Source organism: Lepisma saccharinum, chromosome 8, assembly GCF_977018435.1.
Source record: "Lepisma saccharinum chromosome 8, izLepSacc3.1, whole genome shotgun sequence".
Taxonomy (NCBI): Eukaryota; Metazoa; Arthropoda; class Insecta; order Zygentoma; family Lepismatidae; genus Lepisma; species Lepisma saccharinum.
In genome coordinates this window covers 49,992,608-50,019,651 of record NC_139236.1, presented here as the reverse complement: position 1 = coordinate 50,019,651, position 27,044 = coordinate 49,992,608, and the positions used below count along the sequence as shown (strand labels likewise).

Sequence of the window (27,044 nt, the reverse complement as noted above, 5' to 3'; positions counted from 1 at the left end):
TACCACTACCGTTGAGTTAGGCAACACCCTTGCTGTGAAGCCAGTATTTCAGGATGCAGGTGTCCCATTTGCATTGCCGGTTACTGTACATATAATTTCATTCTTGGCTAAATTTAAAGTGTTTTAAGTTACAGTAAGTATAGTGAAGACATGGAGTGGGAGAGAATGGAAGTGCCACCTTCAAGAGTTTGGCAGGAGTATTTGGCAGTTACTATGCTCCGGCACATATGGAGAGAGAACTAGAAATGAATCGAATGAAAGTTGATACATTTTTTGGCACAGTTCAACATGTAACATCGAATTCGTTGAAATTATAGTGTCGATTTCCTCAATTGATGCTTTTCAGTGCTTTCCAAAAATAGTACTCACTAATTTTCGAAATTAAAATCTCATGGGTAATAATTGAACACGGAATAAGACTGACTTTCTACGAACTGAACAGAAACATTAAGGGTTAACAGTGTATGCAAAAAATGGTGCTTACACTGCCATCTATATATTTCCAAAGCAAACCTTCGACACTGGCAACTACTATTTAAGAATGACATTGGACATTTTCGCCCACAGATGTAGTCTCGAGTACACAATATGAAGTTTACTTATCACCGTACCGGAAGGATCTTTCAAAGGAGAACAACAGTAAGATTACTTGAATCATTTACTTACCACTTTCAGCAGCAGCTTCAGAATTACTGTTATCATCGTCGTCATCATCATCTTTAATGTTACTAAATGCTCGAGGTAAAGATAGAGATTTCAACTCACCTGAAACGGAAACAAACATAGAATTAGGAAAAAAGATTCAATAAAAACATATTTACGGCTGGAATGTAGAGATATGGTTATTTCACGATGTGCAACAGTGTTAACAGGTCAATCAAGTGGGAAAACCCCTCTTAATGGTAGGTATTAACAATTATAACACTGCTAAAACAAAATTAAGAAGTGAATAATAACTTTAAAACATAACTAAGATACAACATTAGAAAACAATCAAAAATATATTCAAAATAGCAGAACTACTACTCATTGTCAAGCAAGTAACATCTTATCATTACGCAAATCAGTAAACCTATACTCTATCCACTGTAAGAAAGAGGTTAAGCTAAACAAAACCACGTGACTTCTGGGAAATAGTTCATTCATGTGTTTGTTCCGGTGTTATTTTGCCCATTAATATATTAGTCGTAGCTGTACAGCTCATAACATCAGGTTCCATAACTTCAATATAAAAGAAAGCTACGTTGAAGCTTCATCACGTATGCTCTATTCCTATAAGATCGGCTAGGATTTTCATGACTTAGCATATTTTTTTTTTTTTGGTAAGGGTAATTAATACCTTCCATAAATATATAGAAATTCATATTACGAAGAAACTAATTAAATTACGGTGCTTTTTAAGGGTATATTTGGCCATTTTTACGTGTATTTTGATACATTTTTTGTCATATTCAGCATATTTTTGCTGTTTCAAGGAATATACAGACATTTTCGAAGTGGATTCGTTCTTACTCCCATGTTCACTCAAGTTGTTGAATTTTTTACAATTACACAAGCCAGTTTATTTCCTGAAAAATTGTGAAAGCCGGTCTCCTTCTCTAATGGAAAGAAAGGAACTATGTATTTATTTACAGAAAGTATTCATCCAACATTGCAACTCAGGGCTCATAAAGTGAAAATATCTCAGCATAATATCGTCCACTGAGAATGTAAATGTTCTATGTCAAAATTTTCATTTTTTCAGGAGAGCCATTTAAAGTTTGACATGATATATTTATTGGACCTTTGTCACGATTGTGCTGGAAGTTTGTGCCATTACAAAGGCTGATATATTGAAGCCTCTCTAAAAATAAGTAGTATTTATGCTATAATTAATAATTGAAATTTCAGATAGAACAATTGCACGCAACACCATATGATTTGAGAGTGGCAATGTTCTATCTACCAGATATAACACTGCATTCTGAAAACGAGATTGAGATGAATCAATTTCATTATAAATTTTTCATTCGGTAGCAAAGTAAAATAAATAATTCATATTTTGGAAAATCAATCAACTACTTTGAATCCAAGATTATTCAAAATTCTTGTCTGTTAACAAAAAAAGTAAGACTCGAAGACCACTACCATTGTTAAGCATGTCCCACAAGTCACTGAGGTTAGAATGCAATTGGTTTATCTCATACTCAGATGGCGCTTGTAGTTGATTCTGGAAATTGTCGTAAGGTTTCATTGGCTGTTGAAGTTTACGTGGATGTTTCTAAATTCTGCACGTGAACCAAAAAGACTCAATATATCAATATTGGTTGTATGTATAGGCATCAGACAATTGCAGAGATGAAACAATTACATCCTAAATAGATCACAGCCAAAATATCTCGATTTGTTTACAATTTGGAGATAGAACATTTGCATTCTCAATGGACGATATGTTATTATAAATATTGATGTTTGAAACAGTTCAGTTGTAAGGGCATATTTTTCAAATTATAGTGCATATTTTTTTTTAAATTTTAGGTCACAAGAGCATTTTTTATTTTGCATATTTTAGTGACTTTTAGGTTATAAAAATCCTAGCCGTACTCATCACCAAATAAATATATTTATAAGATACAACCCAACTGTGTCCATTCTAAATTATTAATCAATCGCTCACCATTTTTACAAAGCCAGATCAAAAATTAAAGTATTTTGCAATTTCAGTTTTAAGCATCAATATATACTGAAAGATAAGTTTCGCAAAATGTGCACCACTCCCATACAAACTACATTTCCTTATCTGCTCAAGAAGAATTAATTAAACTTTGTTTCACAATTTGCGAAGCACCCAAGTTCACAGCAACTCAAGAATGAAGTGTATATCACAGAACGCCTCTGCCATCTAGCGAAGATTTTCTAAACTGCACGGGACAAAATTCACGTTACTATGCTCGTTTTTATTTCTGGGAACGTACGTTTAGCACAGTATCTAATGTGGAAAAAATCTTGAACAGTCAATACAAACAATGCGAAGAAAGATTAATGGCATATATTTTTTTTAAAATAAACTGTTTCAATCCAAAGCGAATCCTACCGATCCATGTCCCAAACACAACTCTCGCTCGCGTTCCCTGCCACCTGTTGGCAAAGCGTTGTACTTAGTGATGTGGTCGTCCAACGAGTTTCAGAAAGTTGCTGCTGGAATTAGCGCCAAGACTAAAGCGTCTGCTAAAGCCAGTGGCGAGTTAGATCCAAGGCAAACTTGAAAGAGAACAGAGGAAGGGGGAGAGGAAAAGCGAGGAATTAACTCAGTAGCAGAAAAGGATTAAATTAGTTACGTGTCTAGCAGATATGTTTATCCACTATTTGAATCCTCCTAAGTACGTGTTTACGCAAACTCCTGCAGGCACATTATTTTATACCTCAATTCGGACTCGAATAATACAAGAAAACGTGAACAGGCGAATAATACAAGAAAACTTGAACAGGCGAATGATATAATGACGACACACAAATTAAGGGGGCTGCCCCATGCTAATAAGAAAATAAGAAAAAATAATATACAAGACTGCCGAATTTCTGGCAAGTGGTAACCCAGAACATCCAAATTTCTTTTACGAAATATCATAAATGAATACATACCAAATCTCGATCGAAAAAAAAAGCATCTAGAACGCAAACATTTTGTTCAAGTATAATGTTGCATGAAGGGATTTTTACAGAAGGGAGGTCTGTCACGCTATTAAACGCACATGTTTAAATTAATCTAATTTGAAGTATACTGTAAAAAAATGTGGAAGGTAATAACATCAAGAACGATGTAACAAATACTCGGATCTGATATAGCAGAACACTGCTTTTGGTGTTAATGTCAAATTAGCATTGTCCAGCGCCATCTTTGTTTTCTTGTCACACCTTTGGCTACCGAACAGCACCAAGTATGCATGGTGACCTTGAACACTCGATTGTGTGTTGCTGTTAACACCAATTATGGTCGCCAGGGGTCACGGGTTCGAATCCCGGCCTCGGAATGGATGTTTGTGAGTGTCCATTCATCAATTTCATCATATCATCACTCATCCCCATCGTCGCAAATTAGCCAAAAGGGGCGCAAAAAGTGAAGTAAATACTAACTAAAATGGCTACTACTGCGCCATCTGGGAGACCTCTGTAGCATCGATAGGCATTTTTTTTTCAGGAGGGAGATCATGGCTACAACATGGCTACCGTACTTTGTAACAAATTCGTTATATGATTGGCTAGTGCCCACCGTCGCCCTACTGCTGGCGACGCCTCTGCACACGCAAAGAGTCACACCAGAGAAGCAGAATTTTAGATTTTAAAAAAAACAGTGTGTTTTGTTCCTTATTTTATTTCCTTTTTCTTATGGGAACGGAAAATGAGGAAGAGCTGATACGAACACAACGACTCTCACCTTGAAACAGGACACAGCGGAGGTTGAAACCTTAAGATTATGTCTGAAAGGGGTCAAGTACGGTGGAAACAGAAAACAAGCGATAACCATCGGTACACGAGACCTACAATGCAGTCCAGGAAACGGTGCTTAATACCGTGCGATATTGTCTTGTAGAAGACCACTGACAGGTAGGAGGGGGTTTCCTCTACAAGCTAGGGACTGAATGTCGAATATCAGTTGATACACACACTGTAATGGCTAGTTTACATTGGTCGAGTGAGCGGGAGAGTTACTGGCCTGTCTGCTCGACTCGACCTTTCTATGGCGAGTAGCTGTTTACACACTCTCTACTAGACTCCAGCAAAGTGGGATAGTTATTGTTTCATACGCCAGTAGTTTCTTTTGTTTGTTCCTACCTAGGTATAATCGACACAAATTCCAAGGACACTCATATTCACGGTACAGTTTTATAAACTTTGTAGGCCTTCCCGATGGCGCAGTGGTAGCGTCGTCGCCTTGTAATCAAGGGGGTCCCGGGTTCGATACCCGGTGATGGCACATAGTGGTTCGGTAGGGTGACCAGACATACTCTTTTTAAGAGTATTATACTCTTTTAGAGGTTCATATACTCTATACTCTTTTCAATTTTCAAAAATCCCCAAATATACTCTTTCCTTGCTATTTAATTTCATTAATTATTTTACGCGTAAAAATGCCTTAAAATCCACAGAACGGAAAACGTCAAGATGTTAACGAACTGAAGTATTTACTCCTTGACTCAAGAATTTCCTAAGAACAATTTCAAGAGTCATTTTCATATTCCATCAACAAGCAAAACATATTTCAAATTCATTGGAATTTAATGATAATGATTATGGCTGAGCCGATACCGATAACGATGCCGATACTCTTACAGATTCCCAAAGATACCGATGCCGATACTTGAAAATTGCAATAATTAAAATCAAAATATTGATCAATATTGGTCAATTATATGCATCAACGTACCAAGAAATTTGCTTTAGAGTATTCAAGAATTGCATCAGAATATCACAATAGATATTATGTAGTCACAAAATATAGTTTTTTGTGTAAAATTAGTGTAAAATAAAAAGGAAGTTTTAATTTTGCATAATTTCCAGGATAATTAGACTAAGAAGTCGCTCGGAATTTTTGCGGATACCGTGAAAGAGCAAAATGTATGCGCACCTTCAACCTATAGACTATACTCTTTTTGGTCAACAAATATCTGGTCACCCTAGGTTCGGATCCCACTTTAAACAGTAGGTCTAGTCCCGATTAGCCTTACGATTTTCTTCTTTTTCTTCTTATGAGATAGAGAGAGAGAGAGAGAGAGAGAGAGAGAGAGAGGGGGGGGAGAAAAGGTGGCATCCCCCCTCCTCTCAAAAAGAAGAAGGAGAAAAAGAGCTGAGAGGGAGGGAGGAAAGAAGGTAAAGAGATGTCACGTGCCAGTTTCGATGACACAATGAAAGTTGCAAGGAAGAAATTTCACGAAAGCGACGATAGATGGCAGCACGCCATATAAAGAGGAGAAGAGCAAATTGTAAAAACTTGAAGCGGAGAAGAGGGATTATATATATTATAGTAAATTGAGAAATATATAAAAGAAGAGTTAAAATACTATAATAGAAGTAAATAGAATGATGTATATAGTAATTTAAAATAATTAAGAATATAGCCGCATATGAAACGCTTAGGAAATTTATTAAGCGAGCAAATGAATTCAGAAATGTATCTCAATTTCTTTTTGATTCTCTGACGAGGAGAACATCGTCAGCTTTTGTATTTGTCCGTTCCCGGTGGCGCTGTGGTCAATTAGACGCCCCGAAGCACTTTACGGTTGCGCTTCTTTTTTAATCGCACTGGGCCATTGGCAGCGCTTGTTATTAGCGATCCTGGTTATTCCCCTTTGGTCGTTACATAGGAGGTGGCGCTAGTGTCAGTTTAGTCGACCCTACTCCTTTATATAAGTATAGCTTGTATCGTTTGCCAAAGAAACGGGGGAAAGGGAAAGAAAACATATATAGGGCATAAAGAAAAGGAAGCGAGACGACGAAACTAGATTTCTTATATATAGAAGAAATAATAAAATAAGTCTTTTCCATAATCAAAGAAGAAGAAGCTTATTTCTATAATCAAAAGAAGAAGAAGCCTATTCGATAATCAAAAGGAAAAGAAGAAGAAGCCTTTTCCATAATCAAAGAAGAAAAGAAGAAGAAGCCTTTTCCATAATCAAAGAAGAAAAGAAGAAGAAGCCTTTCCATAATTACGAAGAGAAAGAAGAAGATTTCCTTTCAAGAAGAATGTAACCGATGTAAATTTTCTATATATTTCAATGTCGCTATATATTTTTCTCTGTATTTTGTATAGTTCTCAGAATATAGATCCGCATTTAACTATATCCTCTTGGCTATAAAACGCTTTCTTATTTGGAATTCTCAAACAAAGAACCTATCCCCTGAGATTAAGATATCTGTAGCCGTGGTAAATTAACATGTAAGTACGTACCCACAAGGGGCGTAGCATTAGTGGCGCTCCTAACGTGGGGCATACATAAGCAGGTAGCAGAGAGAGAGAGAGAGAGAGAGAGAGAGAGAGAGAGAGATGGAAAAGGAAGAAAGGTATCTTTCCTTCTCTCCTTTCTTCTTTAGTGTGGAAGGAGGAAGAAGAAAAGAGAAAAAAAAGAAAAGAGAAAAAAAAGAAAAAAGCAGAAGGAAAGAGGAAGAGAGAAAAAGAAGAAGGCAGAAGGAAGAAAGAAGATGTCTCTCCTGCCCCCCTCCCGAGAGAGAAAGGAGAAGGTAGCGTGAAAGGGGGAAGGAGAAAGAGAAGGAAGAAGAGGGGAAGTTCGGAAGAAAAGAAGAAGAAGCCAGAGAGAGAAGAAAGAAGGAAAGAAAAGATATAGAGAGAGGGAGAGAAAGCTTCTGTCCTTTTTCTTTCTCTATCTCTCTCTCTCTCTCTCTCTCTGAGAGAGAGAGAGAAGGGGGGGCGATTTCTTCCCCTCTTTCCTTTCTCCTTCTTTTTCCTTTTCTTCTTGGGAGAAAAAGGGAAACATTTCTCTCTCTCTTTTGCCTTACTGTGCATAAAGTGGACTTAAAACACCAACTCAATCAATATAAACTTTGTGTTGTCGGACTTGGATCACCTCCTATTCATGGTTGATTTTTTTTAAATACAATAACAATTAATAAGCAAAATTCATAACACTCTACCACAACAAAGAATGTATATTCTCCTCAGAAAACGTTTGATCGAGTGGTATGTCGAGTTTACGCGCGAGTTAAAAAAAATCGATGGGGGAGGAAGCAACTCGGGACTGTCCTGACTATTGGAGCAAGTACTGGCTCCAGTACTCTCCCGACTTGTTTCCACGAGGAGAGTAGCTCGCTTTACCCTACCCGCTCCAGCTACTCTCCCGTCTACTCGGCCAATGTAAACCAGGCTTAACTTCAGAAAAATGGCAACTATCTAACAGTAATACACCCCAAAACTCATAAATTTTCACAAAAGCGTGTGTGTGGTAAGTATTATTGTAAAACTAAAGACTTATCAAATTATGAGTACATACATAAAACATATAAACCAATGCCTGTATGGACGTAATTTACGAGGAAGAGTTAAAAGGTGTGTTGTAGGTTCGATCCCCAACACCGGCACAATAAGTTTCGCACGAAAACGAGAGAAGAGGTGCTCTCGAAACACAGTATCAGAATAAGTATTAGTAAAAAGCACTAGACAATGGATAATGTCCAATTAACATTTCATACTAGGCTGCAACACTGATCATGAGAGCTTCGAAGCGCCATTTTAAAGATGGCGCCTCCCTCATATACTTCCAGCAGTTTCTTGCCGTTTGAAAGCCTAAAACTTATATCTTCTCCAGCAAATGGAAATTCAATATCTCAATCCATGCTTAGTACACCAGCAAGTTCACGAATGGAGGAGGAAGTTCAACAGATTGGTGCAAAGACCTTCGCAATAGCTCATTGACAGCACGTGCATCCCAAATATTCTTCTTCTTGAGGTATACAGGCACTAACTTACGCTTGAAAATACATGTAAATCAGCAAACAAACAGAAATTAAGATAATCATTTCACTCTCCCTCGTTACATAAACACATTATATTGGCCTCTATAAACCTACTTCCATCCCATAGTTCTGTAGCTACATGACTGTTGATAAATCTTATAGCGCGCTTGAACTAGTCCTGCCATAGAAGCCTACGCATCATTAACTTCAGAATCCTTTTGTTACCTTTAGCAAAACAAATACCCGAACGTTCCACAGTACAAAAATAGCGCCTTCGTCGTTTTCCTTGGATTTCCCGTTACCTCTTTTCTCCAAGCAGCTACACAAGCAACAGCTGAGAAGGGGTAAAATGTCAGATTGGGGCCATAAGCGAAAGCATTACAACCCTTTAAAACTAATGTTACAACCCCAGAGACGGATCTTCGCTACCGATTTTGGGTAGACCTGACGCTTTGCTCGGCTTTGCACAGGAATTTTAAAGATCCTCATGGCTTTGACTTAGAACAACACTCGAAGCGCAAGAAATGCGACGAGAAAGAAAGGAAAATCTTACATAAGAGCGCGAAAACAATGTAGCACGACGTTGGATTTGTATATTTTTAGCCTTGCGAGGCTAGTTAGCGAGCCTAGCAGCGCGGAGAGCGTTGGCGGGAAGGAAAGGGATTGGTGTTCGGTGTAGATGACGTGTGCAAACACTAGAAACCGCTCGAGATGATTCGACTACTATGACACTTCGACTCGCTCTGAGGCTGAGATTCTAAGGGGAAAAAATCGGTGTACACTGAAAAAAAAGGCAGTGATCCTAGGAGATCCACACATTTTGATAAACGTCTAATCTCAGTGGTGTTAAAATAGCACAGATAAATGGTTGTAGCAATCAACATTAGTTTAACATTATTGAGGTTAAACGTTGACTAAATGTGATGTTGACCTGGTAGCTTGCCTGTGTCGCTTTAACACAAGTGTTCGTTTTCTTTCAGCGTACCAGAACCTTTTCAGTTACTAAATTCTATAGTCATAAAACTCATAATGAATTACTTCTTGCATTATCGTAAAATACATATCCCTAGAATATCAAGGTTGACGTATAGGGTTCGGTTGCAGAAATTGGATGAAAACAGTGGCGAGAAGATGACGATCTCGTCTTAGAAGGTTCCAAGTTAGTGTCTCGACCACAGGATAGGCGTTTGCCTTTTGTTTCTTTCGTCGGGATTAACCTTGCCGCATAGTGCAAGTGTCAGTCTCGGGTACAAAAAATGCAGGAGCATCTTAACTGCATCTCCATTCGTCATCGACTCAATATTTACGTCCTCATTCTATAGTACGTTTATGAATTCTTGCAGTTTTTCGAATGCTTAGAGAACACGTACTGCGTGAACATGTGAGGATAACATGGCCGGCGCGCGTGAGGTTGCAATGTTCAGACACGCCGTCAATTCGAGGAATCAGCAGAAGGAATCAGGTGACTGTGAAATTCAGCAAATGGCGAATCGTTACACCAGCAGTGATAGCAAAAGTGCTGACTCTAAAGAAATGTGATCACTGCAACATCTCGTACTGGGTGGTGTATATGTTGCAGAAGGCAGATTCTGCACGGCATGACGATCAGTGGCGTATCCTGAGTCCAATGTCCGGGCTATCTCACTATGTCACGTGGTCCTAGGCTATGAATAGAAATAAATTTACCAACTCCTAAGAAATCAGGTTGCCAACTCCTAGGAAATCAGGTTGCCAACTCATAGGAAATCAGGTTGCCAACTCATAGGAAATCAGGTTGCCAACTCCTAAGAAATCAGATTGCCAACTCATAGGAAATCAGGTTGCCAACTCATAGGAAATCAGGTTGCCAACTCCAGAATCAGCATCATCATCTCACTGATATGAATAACATTATTTAGAATTTGTGATCGATTTTTCTCCTGTATCTTATTCTATAGACTTCAGTCTTCGCAGATAGTCTAACTACCCTAGAATATACGCCCCTGATGACGATGCAAGCATGACTGTCTGTAGATGCATCTTTCATGATCAAGCATCAGTGGCCCCCCACCCAAGTTACAATGAAATAATTCCGAAAGTAAACGCAGAATTTGGGGTGCTGAATTCCAAAATGAGATAAACGTGTGCTAATTGACAATTGTTTTCTTGTAAAGCCATATAATGTTACAAACTCTCAGCAAATGTTAATTCCTCCGAAGAAAGTTAGCTCTTTGCCCCACGAATTGTCGTACTAAACGCACTTTTCATTCACATTAAGCCGCAAAATAATGCAAATGCAGAATAGTAGTTCATGCGATTTCTGAAAACAATTCTCTCAAATTATAACATTTGGCATATCCTTTGAAGAACACTACAAGAATCGTAAGTTTTCAGTAACGTTCTGGCATAAGAAGTATTCTATGAACGAAATTTCGTATACATGGGAAATTCTTATTTTAATATTTGTTCCTAACAATTTTCAAACACACTATTTTGTAAGGGAAGGTTGGGCCCCTCCCGAAAATATATCCTGGTTACGCCCCTGTCAATCATCATCATAAATTACTTGCATTTCAAGCAATTTCTGTCACGCTTCATTTATGGCCATCTATAACTTTCAATATCCGGATTTTTTACAAAAATATATATTTCACAGGTTTATTTTCTTGATCTTGTTAACAACAATCTTCATTCTCTTCTGCGCAGTCTTCTCTTTCCTCATAGCACCTTCTTTTTATATTTTAATTATAAGGTTTAGTGTTTATTTTACTATTTCAATACCAATTTTGCAAACTACACTGTCTATTTGAAATGCACAATGCGTATTTTTACGGTTTCAATACTTAGGGTAGAAATTTCAATGTAAAATTTTATGGTTGCAGTTGTTCTATTTCGCAGCTTCCTTAGTACTTTTGAATTGACATCTAGTGACAACTATAGAAACTATGACAGGCAATACTTAAACACTTGAATGTCTGGATAGTCATTTTTTAATCAAGAAGCTGCAGCAGTGGTTCAGTCGGTAGGGCGTCTGACTGTCAGGCGAGAGACTCAGTTCGATTCCCGAGGTGGATAATCTCAGGTGGGAATTATCAATGTCCCCAGCCGTAGGGCTCGCCAAGCCTAAATTAAATAGGTACTTGAGGGGTAACCGTGGTTGGAGGGGACTATGGGCGGTCGGAGCCTGGTGCTCATCACATCCTCTATGTGCTTTCATGGCACGGTGTAATGCACAGGGGACAGTTTTACATGAAAAAAAAACACACAAGAAACTACGTACGATCCGACTGGAAATGGCTAGCGATAACCACAAAGTCAAAGAAGGAAAGGGTACTTAGGTGATGAACCCAAGTTAAGCATCACGTATCAGAGTACGTGGCAAACTTTCTCGCGTCTTGGAATGCAGCTGCATAATCACGGAGAACGAAGTACGTGCAAACTACTCCTCCGATCAGGTCTTAGCTTAGGAACAATGCAAAAGCTTCAAGTAGAACTGCACTGCCTGCTTGCATTGTCCCCCGAGAACATACATCGTTAGGAATATATAGCTTTTTCTCAGTTCAAGATGGTAAGCATCAAAATTATACAGCCCCGCTCACTTTTAGTGCAAGATTTCATGTTTCTGATAGAAATTCGGTGCGAGTACTGATACTGACATCATACGGGAAGCCCCACCCACTCAACGCTGCCATTCGCCAGTTTCAGACACTGCTGTTTACTGAGCATCTTTCTGCGCAGATTTAACTTAGCGCACTCTGACATATATGGGTGTAGGCTCGCTGGCAAGCTATAGCTAAGATGAATGCAACATGTAGCCTTTTCAGCCTTTCCTTGACATCACATCACAATACACACAGAAATATATAATTCGTAACCATTCGTGTTTGCGATCAATTACGGTATGACAGAATACCAAACACTTGGACGTGGTAACGAATTCATTTTCTAACCCAATGATTTCTGAAAGGCCAGACAAGAACTTAGCACGGGACTAGTGTATTATCCTAGAGAAGGAATGAAAGAACTACAGTGCGTTCATTTCGATCTTCAGCCGAGAGATCGGGAGAAGCGTGGCGGCCGGCGCTGACGGAGATGCCGACATTTGCGGCCTGTAATGCCCGCTTATTTTTATAGACATATGCAGACATTTATATAAATATTGCAAAACGAGCACTAACCTGTGTTATAACACGCAAAAGTTCTTCTGTAATTCATCCAAGTTCTGCTCTTATATACACAAATAAATACGCTATAGAAACAACGATGTTAAGAGCCACAGATAATAAAGAATTTTAATCATAGTTTTGACCAGTAACGTCCTGCTTAAGTTGATATCCTTGAAAGAGTTTTGTGGACATGGGAATCGTTTGGAGGTTTCGAATGTGCAACACTGTATCAAGATTACGCTGCAGACGAAACCGTTAAAAGTCAATCGTTTTCGTGAGCTTCCTTGCAATCCGAAATATCCGAGCTCGAGTTTTTTTGTTCCTTCGCGACTAGATGAACACAGAGTTGTGAATATAGTGGCGAGCAATGTAAACCAAGAGCGTGTTAATTTCGTACTGTGCGCAAGAGTGTTATTCTTGGTTACTTGCAGTTACTTGTTTGTGTTATTGCATTGTATATGTGTGTTGTGTCAGTGAGACGATTGGAATGCCAGCCGCAAGGTTCACGTTAGAACAAAGATTTTTTATGTATGACACGTACGTGAAAACAGACTCGTGTCGAAACGTGTAGGCAATTTGTAAGAAATTTCCAGGCGTTTCAACTACACACATAGATACGGTTAGACATCTTGTCCTTAAATTACGAGAAACTCGATCGTTAAATTTTAAAACACCTAAGCAAAAACGACGGATTCTAACCGAAGCAAAACTTGATTATATTGGTGTAGCGTTAAAACGTTCTCCAAACAAACCTCTACGCCGTGTTTCACAAGAGGTGGGCGTGTCAAAATCATCGGCACATAGAGCCACTAAGCTACTAAAATTAAAACCGTACTCTTATAACACAGGTTAGTGCTCGTTTTGCAATATTTATATAAATGTCTGCATATGTCCATAAAAATAAGCGGGCATTACAGGCCGCAAATGTCGGCATCTCCGTCAGCGCCGCCCGCCACGCTTCTCCCGATCTCTCGGCTGAAGATCGAAATGGACGCACGGTAGAAGATAACGAAATAGAGAGGTGAAAGGAAGTCTCGAGGAGAAGAAAGGGGGGGGGGACAATAAATTCCATTCCACTAAAAAAAATAATGGCGCAACAACCCTGCCACAGCGGCTTTCTCATTGGGTAACGCTTGGTCAGTGCATCGAATCCCATCGCCGCTGTTTATGGCTTTCGAGACAGGAGCCCGCTACTTCTTTTTCAAGTAGCTTCCCAGATGTCCTCAGCCGAAATTTTAGGCGCTACCACCGGGAATCGATCCCTGGACAGCTCGCACCAAAGGTGAGAGCGTTAACCATTTGGCTACGCGGAAACCAAGAAAGGGAAGAACTGAAATGAGATAGAAATAGGGAAAAGCAGTAACAGAGAAAAACGAGATTATATCGCTTGCCTAATTTCTCTGTTATCTACATTCTGTTCGTAGCAAAATCCGGGGATTAGGATCGTAGGTGAACCAGAGCTCCCTTACCGGTTTTGTGGATAAGTTTCGAGGACGGCACAAGTGGTTCGGATCCCACTTTAAACTGTAGGTCCAGTTCCGATTAGCCTTACTGTGCATAAAGTGGAGTTAAAACACCAAATCAACCAACCAATCGAGGAAACTACCAAAGAAACGCACACACAACTGCGTGCACAACGATGAAAAGATGTCTTCGCAACACATGAAATATCCACGACGCGACGTCACAAAAATGAGAGAAAGTGAACATTCAAAACTACAAAAGGACAAAGGCAGGAGACGACAAAAAAGGTCAAGTTGTGTTAAACACGAGGGAGACCTGAGAATGATATGTTAAACATGAAATCGAGAGCAGCGTTTGCCAGTTGGCTGGCCAAAGATAAAAATAAAGACAGAGCTATTGTATTTACGCCCTGTTGAATTCTTACGACTCTTTCATTTTTATATGGTGACTCGTTCTACGTCGAAAACCGCAGTCTTGAGTTTCATCTGATGAAAACCAGGTGGCTCTACTGTCACAGAGGGGAAAAATATGGTAAAAATGACCGAGTAACAACAGTGAAATGCAGCCAGTAAAAAAACAGCATTTTGCAATGCTGCTGCTGAACTCAAGGACGATACGGAAAAGTACGTAACATGTCCTTGCACCCCTCCCCCCCTTCCGTACTGGGTGTCTCCCACGCTTGTTTGTCAATCAGATGACTTTGTTACACTGCGTAGTCCTCGGAGCGAGACAACTAGTGCATTACCAGAATTTACCAGTTTCAATACGGGAAGGAACAATTTGTATGAGGAAAATGAGGAAAATTACCTTCCATCTGCATAGATACAGATATACGTACGTGTACATATTCAATCATCAGGCGAAAAGTTGTACTATTTTTAAAGCATGCCTCATTTACACAAAAGCATAGATTCATTTTTTCTCATTTCACATCGGTCGTCTGTCCCTTTTGGATCATGTGACATGGATGAATGATGTAAAATTGATGAAGTTTACAATGCTGTTCTGTTAGACGCTATTGTATTGATATTAACTATTATCTGTATGCTGTAAGAATTGTATGTAAACCTACTATTAAAATCAAGAAATTATACTTGTGTCAAGAATCACAATGAATGATTGATTGGATTGATTCATTTATTTAGTGTATTGTATTTAAGTTTTCTGTTTCTGCCACTTTTGGCTAATCGCAAAGATGAAGATGATTGGTGCTAAAATGAGATTGATGAAGGAACGATCTCAAACATATGTGGATGACACAACACGAATCCCCACAGAGGATTATACTGTCTATGAGTCCGGATGACAGAACCTCGCTAATCTGGAAAATGATTATAATTTGAACAGTGGACTGAGAGCTGCCTTGCTTTATTATTTTTCAGGTCTACGCTTTCCCTGGCAGTTATTATGAATATTTGGAAATCTAAAATTGTATTGAGTTGTGGTTAAGATTTGTTCAGCTTTCTTTCTTATGCAATTTGTATAAGTATTAAATAAAGTAATTTGGCTATTCCCCATCCAGGCCTAAAGCATTAATTTCTACATGATGTATTAATAGAAGCAAGTATAATTCTCTTGTTAATGAACAGCTTTAGTTTTCATCTTAACAGGCCCTATAGGCCTATAGGGGTCCTTAACTTAAGACAAACAACAGAAAAAGGTCAAGAAAACGTCAAGAATTTTGGACTTATTTTGGAGACACCCTGTACTAGCAACACACTGTAAATAGCTTATATGCCTTTAGAACTTCTTGTCGCAGAACAGTTCTATGTTTGCAAGTGAGCTTACCTATTGACATTACACTGCAAATTTGCCTCAAGGGCGGAGACGCCAAATTCTATTCTCGCAAGGGGGCGATGAAATCTTTAGCTTCTACGGGCCTGCACTAAAGATAGAAAACCCGCCGCTGAAAATCGTGTTGAAAATCTCGTTTCCCGTAACCTCCTTACCTGGTTGCAGTATCTGTTCATCTGGTTATCATTAGAAGCTCCATGCCGTGACTGCCAAGCAACGGACCACGTGGCAGAAGAAATATTATCCGATAGATGGCGTAAGAGTTCAAATGGCTTTTGAACACTGGTAGATTGGTTTGTGAACCAAATATTTACAAATACGAATTACAGGAAAGGGAGGAACTATAATTTGTCTCAAGATTGTTAGTACTGTGTCATCCATAAGGTTACGAACTTACAGGATGATTTTTTCCCCCAACCTAACAATTGTGTGTGTGTGTGTGTGTGCATATATATGTACAGTCACCGGCAATGAACACACATAACGCCTTGCAGGGAAGCAGAGTATTTCAGGATCTAGGTGTCCCAATTCTTATGCCGGTGACTGTACAACCGATCATCAGGGAAAGGGCGGCCCACGTTCGATTCCCCAGGCGGATGGTATAAGTGGCTCTGGTAAAGCCGGCCGCAGCGCAGTGATGACCACATCATTTATCTACACATGGCCGAGATTGAGAGTGTGTGGAGCTCTACCTCCACACTCACCGACTGGAGATCTTTACCGGTATATTTTTCCTACACAGAATTCAAAATGCATCAAATCAAGGTTAGGTGCATTTTTGATGCATTCAACGAAACAGCAGCTGATCAAGGAACCCTTCATATGCATTTCTCTGTTTATTTTAATGCACTAAAAGTTAACGAGTAGCAGTTTAATGCATTAATGGAGTCAACACACTAGACATACGTTATTTCTGTCAATTGGCACATTTTGAGCTCTGTGTGTACCGTATATTTGGTGTTTATCATTCTTTCCCACTATGGCTCAATTACTAAAGGCACTTCGGAAAAGCCTTAAAGCTGGCAGTTGTGCTTATTTAAAATATGTTTTTAGGTTAAGTTATTCAGTCATGAGAATAGTGCACACGAATTCCATAAGAATTAAACCAGGATCACCCACGTCGAAATCAAATTACCTCCCCACCTCCCCCGCGCGAGTCTCGTCTATTCAGAAAGTTTGTATCCAGAGAACCTTGTGTGTGTGCGTCCAGTGCCTGCGTATTCATGCATGCGTGCGTGCACGTGGACGAGTGGGTCAAGCGGTTGCGTGCAAGGCGGCCTGCAATTACGTTCGAGTGTTCGAGTCATGCCTTCAAATGGATGCGTCGTGTCTTTCCGATACTGGCGTGACGTCTGCCGCCAACGGTTGTAAAAATCACAAAACAGCTTCGCAGACAATGGAGGGAATGGAGGAAAGCCCGTGATTACAATAATCCCATCCCGACTCCGTTTCACGAGAACGTCTGTCGAGATGGATTCTTAAATTCGAAGAAACGGGACATCACGAAATGCCCTGTCTCGTTCGGATCTTCAGCCTCCAAGTGATGTTCTTTACCTTTGTTCAGGTGCCCCAACATCCTTTTAACATGCTCCGCTACTAGCTCTTTACGACGGGAAAAAGTGCCGAACAATTCCCATACCTTAAAAATCTGTCACTTCTGCAATAAATGCTTCCACTTGGCAACTGGCGCACTACTAGTATCAATGTTGCCAACGTCACCTACGAAAATGTAAATACAAGTACGTTTTACTGGAATCCAACTAATATTTCGATCAGTGATGTGTGGGTCGGCAACATAATGTACTACAACGAACAAACACGTTTCGTCAAGCTTTCTGGTGACCATAAACAAAAAATTTGGTAGTTGTAGCTTAATTTGGTAACTGTGATCAAATATTGTGGTTACCCTAAACAATGGTGGATATAATTAAAATAATGTGAACAATAATTTGTTTTACGCCCATTTAAACCAATATTTGGTTACCTTAAAAAAATGTACCGGGTTCGATCCCCGGCCGGTTCAAAAATCGGGAACTTTTCTAACGTTGGAAGCGGCCCCGGCGACCACCCAGCGTCGAATAACATGGGTACCTGGGGGAAACCCTGGGGGGTAAAGGCGGTCAGGGGCGTGATGCTGATCACATCACCCCCTCTCACGACCGGATCAAGAAAGTGTGGGGCGTTACCCCCGCACCCCCTATACACCTTCATGGCGTGGTGCTAAGCACAGGGGAGCAATTTAACTTGCGAGTGTTCCTTCACCAATTTCATCTAATCATCCTCATCGTTGCGATCAGCCAAAAGTGGAAGAAAAGCGACCTAAAATACCTGATATACAAAAACATTGGGCTTCACATGATTTCTGTTTGGAGGAGGGGTTCTATCTATTTTTACGGAGTCAATTATATGTTTTGCAACCTTATCCTGCATTAGATGTTCTCTTTAGCGAACTACGTCAAAGGAAGATATGACTCCCATAAAACCCCTTCTTGGAAACGCCACTGTCGTCTTGTGCCTCGCGATGATAAGTACTGATTATGCGGCGAAGAAAAAAAATGCACATTAAAACACATAATTGGAGAATTTGCTTTGCCCTCAATTACATGCATTAAGACCAACAGCAAACCCGACTATTACTTGCACGTGCGCTACAAACTAGATGACAAAACGTGTTTGGATCCCACGTATGACCCACGACCTCGATCACGAAAGCTCTGGATTCGAGTCTTGAAATTTTTCATACCCTCACCACTCACCCTTAGGTAGAAAACGCGACGTAAATTATCTAAATGCAATGCAATTGTTGTAAACTGGTTGTAAATAAACTTATGTAAATTTGACGTTCGCGTACAGGTTCAAGAAAATAGCGTAACTTTTGAGACACCCTGTAGAGAACCTTCCACGATTTCAGATCTTATCAGCGTTTTCGAGTGTAAAGATGTGCGATACGATTCTCCCGGCAACGTCACACGCGCAGCTGTATTTACACAGAACCCTTTCGTCACCGTAGTGTCTTGCAACACACTCGGCGTATTTTTAATGACGTCTGATAAAAATGAGGCCACGGGTGCAACTCCCGAGTCTCATCTGCTTCGACTTCCCTTGCTCAACCGTTTATCGCTATCTGATTCTCCCCATCTACAAACATCCAAAAAGGGGGAAGGGGGCATTCACCAGTTCCCCCTCCCCTAGAAACCGAACAAACACTACTCTTCTATCGTCCCCTCTTGCCCAAAGTCTCCCACCCTACGTCATGAAAAGAGGTTGGGAGATGAGAACAGAGATGTCTCCACTACGAGAGGATTACAGCATCCGCTGGGTACGTAACAGATAAGGGCAAGAAAACGGGAGATTCTCATATGTGTGGCGTTACGTCACGTTTTACTATCCCCCCAAAGGGACTATACTGAATACATGATTCAAAACAACAATTTCATGTGTTTTAAACATATTCGCAGCCACTTATCCTTTTCTTCTTTTTTTAAAAGATCTGAAAACATTTAATTTATTCATTAATACATTGGATTAAAAGTAATTAATTCTTGCACAGGAGTGGCCTTCCCAAAGAAGATTCAACAGGTAACAAAATGAATAACTATGCAATATATTTTAATATATGGCCGTCTCTGCCATATTGCTGCAGATTTGAAAATTAGGCTAGCAACTTTACAAATTTTTTTTGGCATGATTTAATGATACATATTATGCAGAAAACACACGAACATTAAAAAAAAAACACATCTACTCATTAACAAAAAGGTAATGGAAATTTCCGTGAGCGAACTCGTAATATTAAATAAAAAATAGAACTGGATTTTAAAATACAGTCGCCCTGTATTTTTTCTACCCCCTGTTCGCTATTCTGAAGATAACGTAACCTTAACATACGAAATAGGGAACAGAGTAATGTTGCGATAATTATTTCACTTCACTTTTCTGCCTCTTTAGACTAATCGCGACGATTGTAAATGATGATTTGCTGAAATATAGGACCACGCCAGGACTCGAACATATGAACCTCAGCCAAGAGATCCTGAGTGCGCAGTAATAAAGATAAAATCCACATTGAAAGAGGAAATAAGCAAGATTACAATAACGAACAATTACAATGGCAAGTAAAAAATCGACGTATATATTAAAGCAGTTTTCTTCCTTGTTCACAGACTATTATAAATTTATGCTTTCGTTAAGTCGAATAAGCCAATCACAGTGGTGAAGTGGTTACTGCAGGGAGCTACGAAGCCAGATAACATAGGATCACACCCTGGATAAGGTGTGGACATTACTTTGTGCTCGTCTGCTTCAATATAATTCAACATAAGAGGAGACAACCCGTTAGCACACAAATGTCAATCTAATCCTGGAGACTATCTTCTTGCAGACTAACGAGGCTCTGGCGTCTGGACTCACAGCCAGCCAGTATAATCCTCTGTAAGGCTTCTGTTGTGTCTGTCCAAGTTTCTGTGATTGTCCTTTCATCAATTAACCGTATGGCTTTTCATCCAATCTTCGCGATTAACCAGAAGCTGCAGAAAAGCGAAGTAAAATAAAAAAAATAATCAAATTTGTGATTCATCCTCATTCTTTTTCTTTTCTTTTTTTGTTCCCTGTGCATAGATCACATAGGGGATTTAGCAGTGGCGTATACTGAGTCCCACGATCTGGGCTATCTCACTATGTCACGTGGTCCTAGGTTATGAATAGAAATACATTTACCAATTCCTAAGAAATCAGGTTGCCAACTCATAGGAAATCAGGTTGCCAACTCGTAGGAAATCGGGTTGCCAACTCGTAGGAAATCAGGTTGCCAACTCGTAGGAAATCAGGTTGCCAACTCATAAGAAATCAGGTTGCCAACTCATAGGAAATCAGGTTGCCAACTCATAGGGAATCAGGTTGCCAACTCATGGGGAATCAGGTTGCCAACTCATAGGGAATCAGGTTGCCAACTCATAGGGAATCAGGTTGCCAACTCATAGGGAATCAGGTTGCCAACTCATAGGAAATCAGGTTGCAAACTCATAGGAAATCAGGTTGCCAACTCATAGGACATCAGGTTGCCAACTCATAAGAAATGAGGTTGCCAACTCATAGGACATCAGGTTGCCAACTCATAAGAAATGAGGTTGCCAACTCATAGGAAATCAGGTTGCCAACTCATAGGAAATCAGGTTGCCAACTCTAGAATCAGCATCATCATCTCACCGATATGAATAATATTATTTACAATTTCTGATTGAATTTTCTCCTGTATCAGGCTTCGCAGATAGGCTAGCTAGCCTAGTATATACGCTCCTGGGATGTAGGGGTAGGGCCAAACACATTCTCGACCTAGGCCATTTTAGAGGTGATGTGATCAGCACCACGCTCCGGCCACCTTTACCACCCAGGGTTACGCACAGGTACCCATTAATTTGAAGCTGGGTGAGCCCCAGAGCAGCTTTATGAGAGGACAAGGCCGGAAAAATTCCGGCCTTAGGTCACCCACCCTGGGAATCAAACCCGGGTCTCAAACGCCCTACCGACTAAACCACAGCGGCTCGATTCATCCTCATAGTTACGTCTAGCCTATAGATGTACGAGAGACAGAAAAGCGATGTAGATTACCAAAACAGCAATACGTAAAGCAACATTAAACAGGGTTGGTCTGACGTTTGTAGTACCATTAAAAAGAACGAATACTAGAGTAAAAAATGCATTAAGGTTTAAGAGAAACATTACAATATCGTTGGAGGAAGGAAGAAATGGTTATTGCAAAACAGGAAATGACTGTAATTTCATCTACCTTGAATGTTTTCGAGACAAAACATTCGTGCGCTTTGTCATAAAATGCATGGAAATTCAAATTAGAACGAGAGCGAAGAAACATGCCTCATGACAATATAATACGGACAGGAAGACCAAGAGCTAACAAAACCTTCAGTTTCCTTCTTTTTGGGGGGTGGGGGGTACGCGACCACCTTCCCCCCTGGGAAAAAAAAGTCGAAATCAATTTTCTCGTTGGCACCCCGAACGCGAATTGTGGTCGCAACGTGTGCATTCCTGTTCAACGACGAAAATGAAATAAGAAAAACCGAACGCGTTCAAACACCAACGCACAAGAAGTTTTCAGATGATCACAGCTCCGTGACAGGAATACCAACGTTCAAAACCTAACAAGCTGATTGTGGGAAATCCTCTTTGCTTCCATGCTTCCTTACAAGGTCTCTCCTGCTTACTGACTACAACAGCTACGTAAGAATTACAATCTATACGTGGGAGAGTGTATGTGGCAGATAGTTATGGATGTCGATAATTTACTGCCCACAAATCTGGAACACTCTAAAACACTAGCTGGTGTTTAATTCTAGAAATATGCTCTTTGGTATGTTAGTAATACTTAGTTATTTTCTGAACACAACTGGTTGTCAGTGTTGCCCCAATCTGTGGTCAAAATTTCCCTTTGCAAGGAACGAAATTCCCCTTTTTGCTAAATTTTCCCTTCATCCAAGGAAACTGCATTGCGAGGTTGCATACATACGTTCGCGTTTTTTGTGTTCTGAATGTTTGTCGGTGGGTGCGGTAACACCTTGTATAATCTAATATATGCTGAGAAATGCAAATATGGATGTGGCACGAGAGTGAATGTGGTAGCGGTGGCAAAATACACGAGAAGCATGTGCTGCCTATGTGACCGAGTTCTTGATCAGTATCGAAGATTCTGGGCTCGATTCTTGGCCTTGTAATGGGTTTTGCTCTGCGAGTGTCAGTTCATGAAGTTCTCGTGATATCATCATCGTCGCGATTAGCCCAAGAGGCAGACAAGTACAGTGCGGTAAGCAAAGGTCAGCGTGACGAAAAGTGTGATTTATTTGTAAATTGTGCACTGAAACTACTTCATAAGAGGTACAGAATATTCAAACAAACCCAATTTTGAGACTTTCCACCGGTCCAGATATGGGGAATCATTACTCTTAGCACCAATCAAGGAGCCACGCAAAAATATTTTTTTAAAAAAGAAAAGTTAGGCTTCTGTGGCAATTAAATTTCACTTTATTGAAGAACATTTGAAAGTAAAACACTTGGGAGATTTAGTTTCCAAAATCAATCTATTGTGTTCCGTGCGAAAAAAGCTTCAGAGGCCATTGATAAGGGAGAGGGAATGAAAAACAAACATAAAGGTGCGAAGGAGAAACTACTGTGCTGCCACCTGGTGAGAAAACGGAAATGACACTCCGGTGTGTGAATGAGGGCAATACCCGCCTTCCTTGTTAAAAGGAAAAAAAAACAACCTCCAAGAGGAAAAAACAGCAATTATAGAAACGAACAATAAACAAAGAAAACAACACAACGTATGTACTCTGACTTAATACTGCTGGTTTGTTACGAATTGAGCACGCGTTGTATACTTCCTATTCCCCTGCAGGACATTTTGATAAGTACAGGAAAGTGAACATGAGTTAACAGGCAGTTTTATGTTATGCAAATTATATTTCGTTTGTTATCGTTGTAATTTATCTATAGCTCGGAATTTTCTAGAAAGCACCTCAAGAAAATGATGCCGAGTGTGGTGATGGACCTTTAGAAAAGGCAAATCAAAAAAGAACGTCAATTCTCCCCTAACTATAACATCCACCACTCCATTATGAAAATATTGGGCATGCCACTTTCTATTGTACACTCCACTCACACCAGGTTCTAACGTGAAGGGTATTTAATGTTTTAACTATAGTCAGCATTTGCGACATCTATAATTGACTTTCTAAGATTTTAAAGCTCACTTCATGCTCCGACAGACTAATCGGGACTAGACCTATAGTTAAGAGCGTGATACAAATTATTGTGGAATGTGCCTCATTGGGAATCGAAGCGGGACCCTTTGATTACTATCCAAAGGTCTTGTCCCTGTCAACACTTCAGTTAATCACTATGTCAAGTATGTGAAATGTTTAACTAGATTAAAAGCACTATAGTATGGGACATATCGGGACAAGACTCGAGACCAGAAAACAAAAGCTACTCATTCAAGAAACTAAGCTAGATACTTAGAAACGTGCACGCAGTTTAAAACCATATGACTACAACTCTTGACTATATATCTAGCGTTGGAGACAATCCAAAACATTCAGTGTGCACAAAATCCGCCGACAAAGCTTCCCCTTCCAACATCTCAAGACGAAAAAAGAAAAGAGATGAAAAAGTTAACTCCTGAAAGACAACACGGGAAGAAGAGAACGAAAGTGTTTTGAAAGCTTGAAAGCAGTGAAGTTTGCATCCCTTGAAAGAAGAAGCATAAAAAATTGCAAACTTAACGATTGTTGTAGCTTTTTCTTTTCTTTTTTTACTGCGTTAAACAGAGAAGGGGAAACTAAAACCAAGTGATGCGGAAATTCCACGGTTAATTTTTAACGCAGGTTTAAAAGAAAGAACTTTAGCTGCCTCCAATCCAGTTGTTTGTTATCTGAGCATCGATCTTCACGATTGGATCATTTGATTGGTTCATTTAAATTCAAATTATGACTTTGGGACTTGACGAAACAGGAGTTTTTAACCTGTTCGGTTGTTATTGCAAACCTGTACGTTTCGTGTAGGTTAGGATTTGTTGCTCTAGTATTTCTGCACAGGGGTTGATGCAGAACTTTCCATTTGGGAGGTGTGAGGCCGTGCTTAGGGGTGTAAGGGTAAATTTGAGGAAATTTGAGGAGAGTGTTATGTAACGTTAATATATACGTATATATTGAGTTTTTAAAAGAAATTTTGGAAATAAATGAGGAAAGAAACTCAAATTAGATACCAGACATTAAAAATTCAAAACTGATCTTCTATATGGTAGAGAATTTTTGACTCTTCGTCAACATAATAAAACTAGAAAAAATTGTTCACAAAAGAGATTTTTGCTGTCTTTGAGTGGAGTAATCTTACGAGACGAAATTAGAATTAGAGAAATTCAGAATTAGAATTTCTTTATTCTTGGGCGAAATTCAGCCTGTGGCTGCACTGCCACTTAACCCACTTACAATCAATATTGTAAATGGGAGGTCAAAACAATGGTGGAAGAAATTCAGTGGAATCAACATGTTCTGATGATGCCAGTTAGCAGTTTACCTCGAAATCATCGAATTACAGGCCAGAGGGAAAAAAATAAATTTAGGAAGACCTTATCGCGGATGGAATGATCTATTTTTGTTGTCACAGAACGGACTTTTGTTAATCACAAGGGAGGTTATCTAAGTGTCCCCCTCCGATTTCCATGAAACTCAGCAGGTGTATAGAGGGGCCAAAGGTTTGTGTTTCAGCTAAAAAAAACTATACACCTGCCAAGTTTCATGGAAATCGGAGGGGGACACTTAGATAACCAACCTTCCTTGTCAGACCTGCAGAAGGAAGAAAGAAGAAGAATATATTCAGAAGGTCAGGCAAGGGTTGTGTTGTTTTTTAGCGTGAAAATGGAGCTACGCCAAAACTTTTGGAATTCCAGAAGATTCTTGTGCTTATGAAGCATCGTGAGATATGCAATTTCGTCCTAAAACTTTTAAAGGAAATTAGTAGTCCTAATGCTTTGAAAACAACTCCAAGGTTATAAATCCGCTTTGGGTTTGGAATAGTTGGGTCAATTCACACCATGGGTTAATTCACATACAGAATGGGAAAGAATGTTAAGCCGGGGTTGGCACCACTGAAAGGGGAAAACTACAAAACGCTAGAGAAGGGGGAAATCGTGATGGCATGCTGTGGCAGGGAGATTTTGTGGTGAAAAGACGCGAAAATGTATTTGTTCAAGGTCATTCGCTCTCAAAACTTTCCAACGGACGTAGAAAAATTATGACGTGAAGAAAAAATCTCAGCGGAAGAAATTGAGGATTTTAAATTTGTATTAGCTTCTACTGTAACACTAGATATTATTGGTGCTTCAAACTACAGATAAGAGGCACCTTGTGCAAAATGCTAAGACAACTAGGACTAAGATTTTTATCACCAAAATATGCAAAATAAAATGTTCTTATGACCTAAAATTTTACAAAATATACACTATAATTTTAAAAATATGCCCTTATAACTGGACTGTTTCAAACATTAATATCTAAGACATGCATAAATATTTTCATCCTACTATTTTTAATTCACTTTATGGGCTCTGAGTTACAATGCACAATGAACACTTTTTTGTAAATTTTCAAATAAAAATTAAAAGGATTTTGCTGCAGTCGAAAGAAAAAACCTCGAGTCAACATTCACTTCGAAAATGACTATATTTCTTGAAAAAGCGAAAATATGCTGAATATGAACGAAAATCCTGCTCTATCACGTAGAAACGGCCAAATATGCCAAAATATGCCCTTAAAAAGTACCTTAATTCAATCAGTTCCTTCACAATATGATTTTTTATATATATTTAGGAAACACATCACTTTTACCAATAAAAAAATATGCTAAGTCTTGAAAATCCTAGCCCTAGTTATGACTTCTCCAAATATGTGCTTATTTAGCACTTTTTTACATATAAAAAAGTTTCTCAATTTGAAATATGTTTCCTAACCACATTAACTGAGCGTTGGAAGTACTACATTCTGACTTGGGGGCCGAGGAGAAAATCTTGTAACACTAAGGACGCCTTGAAACGAAACAGCTTGGAAACCTTGGACTATATTACAGCAGAGACCCTCTGTTGTATATAGTATAGAGCATATTCGAAACCAAAAGATCGGAATAGTTTCAGAAACCCTCATTGACAATCATCACATCACACATGTTTTCCACATCACTTTGCCCACGATTGACGTACTGGATCAAAGAGGGATTACGACCCCCACCAACCACCGTTGGACACGCCACTGACTTTGCACTCAACCAGAGTTCGAAGTTTAAAAAGTTCTAGGAACGAAAAGGACATGTTGTCGGTGTATAAATATTGCCTTCAGTCAGGTAGCAGCAGCACACGTGATCTTATGTCCTTTTTGAACCACTTCTTATCGAGTTACTTCAGGTTGTAACTTTCCGAACGACTTTCGCTGCAGGGGTGAAAGATTAGATAGAGTCAAGGTTGTCACCTGGCGGTTTGCAAGAATACGAAATGACGTAGCGTTAGTGTGACTTCACTTAGTGCTTATATGCGAGTAAACAAGAGGTATCGTTGCATGAAAACAACACTCAACGTAACTGTGGGCTGAGGAAAAGAGAGCAGTGGTAAAAGACGAGCATACGCTTTTGCGTACTTTT

The 27,044-nt window shown here is 39.5% G+C and overlaps 1 protein-coding gene across 6 annotated transcripts in view; it reads right to left on the bottom strand.

The window, feature by feature from the left end:
* The window catches only part of raskol (Ras GTPase-activating protein raskol), a 648,601-nt gene that overhangs the window by 200,051 nt on the left and 421,506 nt on the right, over positions 1-27,044 (bottom strand). For 2 of the 6 annotated variants that reach the window (XM_083126629.1, XM_083126632.1), the window contains one exon: positions 667-765. The exons of the other annotated variants lie outside the window; for them this stretch is intronic. In XM_083126629.1, the coding sequence (XP_082982755.1) occupies positions 667-765 (99 nt within the window). The remainder of the gene's footprint in view (positions 1-666; positions 766-27,044) is intronic. 6 annotated transcript variants of the gene reach the window in all.